Source organism: Merops nubicus, unplaced genomic scaffold (assembly GCF_000691845.1).
Source record: "Merops nubicus isolate BGI_N331 unplaced genomic scaffold, ASM69184v1 scaffold27290, whole genome shotgun sequence".
NCBI classification, from domain to species: Eukaryota; Metazoa; Chordata; class Aves; order Coraciiformes; family Meropidae; genus Merops; species Merops nubicus.
The window spans coordinates 1-5403 of NW_008582610.1; the positions used below are offsets into that span (position 1 = coordinate 1).

General features: G+C 41.4%; 1 protein-coding gene across 1 annotated transcript in view; it reads left to right on the forward strand.

The window, feature by feature from the left end:
- Positions 1 to 5: 5 nt before the first annotated feature.
- The window catches only part of DDX11 (DEAD/H (Asp-Glu-Ala-Asp/His) box helicase 11), a gene marked incomplete at both ends in the record, with an annotated part of 11144 nt that continues 5746 nt past the window's right edge, over positions 6 to 5403 (forward strand). The window contains 7 exons of the mRNA XM_008938217.1: positions 6 to 23; positions 379 to 465; positions 2107 to 2264; positions 3400 to 3445; positions 3972 to 4079; positions 4663 to 4750; positions 5211 to 5403. The exon at positions 5211 to 5403 is cut by the window's right edge and continues 8 nt beyond it. Coding sequence (XP_008936465.1) covers positions 6 to 23; positions 379 to 465; positions 2107 to 2264; positions 3400 to 3445; positions 3972 to 4079; positions 4663 to 4750; positions 5211 to 5403 — 698 coding nt within the window. The remainder of the gene's footprint in view (positions 24 to 378; positions 466 to 2106; positions 2265 to 3399; positions 3446 to 3971; positions 4080 to 4662; positions 4751 to 5210) is intronic.

Below are 5403 nucleotides of genomic sequence, written 5' to 3' on the forward strand. Positions count from 1 at the left end.
GGGACGTGGTGGACAGGCTGAAGGTTGGGAAATACTCCGGCTCTACGCCGAAATAACGGGTGGAATAACCAGGTGTGAGGATGAGAAGGGCTGGTGTGCTGGCGGGGGGGTGGGAAAACACGCGAGGCTAGCTTTGGAGGTGGTCCTTGTCTTTCACAGGACTTTGCTTTGGATGCAAGGGATGAGGCGTTGCTGGGCAGGTTGCCTAAGATGGGAGACTATACTGCTCTGAAAGTAGTGACCTATAATAGGTATGCACCCCAAAAGAAGGGGACTGTGTACTGACAATTTTGTTTCAGAGTCTTTTTTTTTTTTTCCTACACCCAGGGCTTAGAACAAAGTAGACTTCATCCTTCCTTCACTCTCTCTTCCTTTTAGGAAGAGCAGATCAGGAGAAAAAAGCGAGAAGATCGTCTTGAGAAAATTCGCCATAATGTGCAGTTAAAATATGCAGCAAAGAGGAAGGTGAGCTATCTCACAGAGATTAGAACCTTCTCTTTTGTTACCATGAGTATTTATATTTTCTTGTATCTGAGACTTCACTCTGAATTTTCCAACCTGTCTCTTTGGGGAGCTCTTTGTATTAGGTTGCCAAAATTTGACATACAAAATTTTTGGTTAGATTTTAAAGCACCAAGTGAAAAACAATTTGTGCATATATCATTTCCTGCAACAGTGCTTGTGTGTGGATAGATAGGGCATGTGTTCTGGTGGGGTTCTGGCCCTCAGCTTTCATTTCAAAAGCCCATTAATGAATTTTTTTTTTTTTTTTTTTTTGAGATTTAAGAGTTGTGTGGTTTTTTAAGCAGTCTGTTTTATGAACATGTGCGAACACTCTGTACTTTTGGAATAAAACCTGTAGGACTGTGATTAAATTTAAGATCAGGAGAACAGAAGACTCTTCCAAAAAATCCAGGTCAAACTCTGGTTGTGCTTTGCTCACCACTAAAGAATGATTGTATTTGTCCACTTTCATAGCAAATGTGATTGTATTGTCCAGAAACTTCTCTTTTTCTAGATATAAAAGTTCAGAGATATATATTTTAGATGTCATTTACGTGGGTGAACTGGCCTCAGTACTGCTGTCTCTGAGAGCTTTTTGATGGTATGAGTCAAACTTCCCAGAAATGGAAGGTTCCCCAAACCTGAATTTTGCACCAGATTTTTGAGTCTGTGAGGCTTAGTTTCTAGTGTGCTCTGTCTCAAGTGCTGTGTTATCTTTTGGTCAACTCTTGCCAAAAGGATATGGCAGAAATAGCAAAGCTTCAGAGGTGAAGGACAAATAAAAAACAAGTGAGACAAAGAAATTTTGTCTCTTAAAAAAGCATGAAGAGCATGTGAAAAGAGAAGCATGATAGAAAGCAACGAAGCAAGTGTGAGAAGTGTTACAGAGATTTGGAAAAGTAACTGATTCCTCTCCTCTGTAGTGCTCACTGACTGCATTTCTTCATAATGCCATGATAAAAAAACGTTCATTGGCATAGGAAGATACTGTTTTTATACTGAAACAAATGAACTCTTCTTTATCAGAAAACAAATTCTTCAACAGTTTCATAATTTTTTTTTTGTAGAGGGGTAGACCTGTATTACAAATAAGAATCATATAACTGGAGAGAAAACAGCAAGAGAAGACTTAGGCTTTGTGTTCTGAAACAGGTGCTGAGTTTATTCTAGCTTTAAGTGTAGACAGACTGTTTGATTACATACCTTTTTTTTTTATTTTGATCGTTTGGGTTTATTTACACAGTTTTTTTTCCTCAGGCAGACATCTTTTATGGGCCACTTTAAGCAACTAATAGTGGATATTGTCATTTAAGGATCTGTTAGTTCAGTGGGGTTTTTGCACAGGAGGTTCTTTGTTTCCCCTTCATACGTGTCTGCGTGAGTGAGACTTTGGTTGTTGGTAAGAGCTGCTTTCTGTGGGGCTGAAGAGATTCAGACACCCTTGGTGCATTTGCTTGTCCTGCTGGGGGTTTCCCCAGCGAGCCATTCCCTCTATTACATGAGAAGGACTGTGCTGTCTTCTGACTTGTCCGTGGCATAAAGCAATGCAAGTGCTACCTCTCTTTCTGTATGAGAAATAATGAAATCATGTGTTCCTTTCAGAGATCGGAGGAAGATGAGACAAAGCACCTTCTTCAGCTCAGCAAGGAGATTCTTTCAGAGGGAACTGGAGTGGATGTTCTAGAGCAGCTGGACCACAATGAGGAAGAGCTGATTCTTGCTGAATATGAGAGTGATGAAGAAAAGAAAGTGGTATCTGGGTAAGGACAGGGACTGAGGGGGTTCTATGACAAAGAAACATTTTCTGTATAAGTTTTGGCTTGCTTTGATTAGAGAGATTTCACCTGTGATTGTGCAGATCTGGAGTTTCTCCCCCATTCAAGCTGTGTAAGGTAGTGGTTATTCTGGGCACTTCTTTAATTGGTTAGTTTGGGGGGGGGGGGGGGGGGGAGTTTTGTTTTATTTTATTTTGTTGTGGTTTTTTAAGCTTTTATTATACTGATTAGAGTGACCTGAAGTGTTTTCTGAGAAAGTGCATCTTCCTTAAAATGTGTGGCAATGTCCTCTCTTCATCTGTGCCTGGTTTCCCAAAGAATGCCCCTGGGTGCTGAGTGGATGACTTGAGATCAGGTTCCTTGTGTTAGAAAAGCAAAATGGAACTTGGGGCATCAAAGGAAGTTATCAGCTCTGCAGATTAGCACTGGCATCTTTTGATACTCTGAAGGGAGAAGTGTTTACGTTTCTAAAGAGGGAGCTGCAGCCTGAAAACCCCATGCACAGTTTTCTCTCTCATACATTTGCTTTATGCAGAAAGCCAGAAGCCATAGTTCAGCATGAAACGTCAAATACATTTAAAATACAAATTTACTAATTAGTATCTAGACAGATCCTCCTGCCTAAAATCTTAAACACTTAATTACTTCGTTATGTGTAGTTTATCAAATGTTAAACTGCCATTGCCTGTGAGGAACTCTGGTAGCTAAATACCTTCCTGAAGCTTTTCCTTATGCAACAGCTTGCAGGTGGTAAATTGTCTCTAAAGAGGAAGTTTTACAAGACTAAATAAATAACCTCACCAAATAATAGCATAGCACAGATTAATTTACTCTGTGGCTTAGAAGGCCCAGATTTAAAAGGGGAAAAAAAAATCTCTGAAGTGCTAGAGACATAGCCCTGCAGATGTTTCTATTTTAAAGAGTAAGGCCTGACTTGATTGTGCACGCTTACACTGTTCTTAAAAAGTTGATTTTTCTTTTACCTCTCAAATTAAGATCTGAGGCTTTTCTTGAGCAGACATGACCATCTCTCTTGAGACCTCCCTCTTGTAGTAGAGCATCATTTGATTCTAACTGTCAGTGATCTGCTTAAAGGAAACTGAGCTTTCTCTTTTCTTAGGCTGGAAGAAGATGATGATGATTTGGAAGAGGAGCATGTGACTAAGGTGAGATGAGGCAAGTAAATAGTGCCACCTCACAGAAAAGTGTAGGAGTCAGCAGAATTATGGCTTCCTTGCACCCCTCCCAGAGTCATGTGGTACAGAAGGATTTAGGAGCTAGCGTCACAGAACTGCCAAGTTTGTTGATAATAGCATTATCTCTACCTGGACCACAAGGGCTACCTAAGCAGCTCGCTCTGCTAGCACTGCTGAATTTTTGCCATGGCTTGCTGTAAAAGCACGCTGCATAAACAGTTGTTTATTACTCTCCAATAGCAAGTCCCTGTTTTTACAGGGATCTTGGAAAATTAAATGGAAACAAAGGCAAATGCATAGGAAAAAACAAAGATAAGGCTTTTGGCCTCAACAGTTGTAAGGTGAGACTCAAACATGTGCCTTCCCTTGAGTTTTTGAAGGCTTGTGCAGGATTAACCTTGTTGAGGTGATTCGCTGCTTCCTTGCAGGGTTTGTTGTAGGCAGGGGACTGGCTTCCATGTTCTTGCCATCTTCCCTTTGTTCTTCCTCATTGTAGATTTACTACTGCAGCCGCACTCACTCCCAGCTGGCTCAGTTTGTGCGTGAGGTGCAAAAGAGTCCTTTTGGCAAAGACACACGTCTGGTCTCCTTGGGATCCAGGCAGGTATGTGGTATTGTCCACGAGGGACCCAGAGTACATGTTAGTGTGAGAGGCTTTGTGAGGAGATGTGTGGATGTGGCACCACAGAAGGCATCTCAGGGATTGACTGAATCCCCCATGGTAAAACTAAAGCAGCCATGGCATTGTGACGTGAGTCTGTGTGATGTACATTTACTGTGAGCTGCGTTTTGGCCATTTACCATTTATGTAAATGCAAAAATCTATTTTACCTTTTTGGATGGGGAATATTACAGGTGTCTGTGTCACTGGGAAGATGCTGCTGTTAGCATTCTGTAAATTCTGTAGAAGTCCTGTTAGGACTTCTGTATTTGGGGCAGAACATAATTTTTTAGAATCTATTGTGCAGTTGTGAGCCATTTATAATTGTTTTTTTTTTCCTTTGCTAAGCTTTTAAGGGTTTTGAGCATATTTGTATCAGTATGCACAATGTCTGACTGATAGACTTTTCCATTTTGGAATCTAGCCTGAGATGGCTTTAAAGAAATGTTTTAATTTACAGCAAATGGTGCACACAGGGCACTCAGTTCTTAATTAACCCCCTACCTCTTCTCTTTGCTTGTCCAAGAACCTGTGTGTGAATGAGGAAGTACAACGCCTGGGGGCTCTCCAGCTCATCAATGACCGCTGCATGGAGATGCAAAAGAACAAACATGGTAGGGACACTTCCAGCCTGGGGGAGCAATCACTCATAAAGCTGGTATGAGAATCTGGAGATGGGGCTCATGGTCAACCAGTTCCAGCAAGAGCTTGAAAGTGGCAAGTTGGAGGAGCAGAGCCAGAGATCCTCAGCACTCTTGCTTTTCTTGACCTCCAGGCTAGCATGCTGAGATCTATGTATTTTCTGAGTGCCTTAAGCTGGTCAGGACTTCTGCAATGAAAGGATACTTGTAAGTCAATACTAGAAATGTTGGAAAATATCATGTGGCTAAATCTAAGTGGTGAGAGTAGTGTCTGCTGTGGAGATGGAAATGTTACTGCTGAGTAATTTTTAAATAAGTGATAGGTGAAAAATACACATGACAAAGCCTGCTTTGAAATCCAGGAGGTTCTGTGAAGTGGTCATTTTAGACTGTTGTGTGCTGTTTTCATCTTTATTTTGATTTCTGCTGTTAGAAAAGAAGAGTGATGAAGAGGGTGAAGGGAAGAAGAGACGTGTGAGTCGTGCCACTTGCCCATTCTATTCCTATGAGCAAATGCAATTTCTCCGTGATGAAGTTCTCGTGGAGGTGAAGGATATTGAGCAGTTGGTGGCTTTGGGAAGGGACACCAAAGCCTGCCCATATTATGGGAGTCGATATGCCATTCC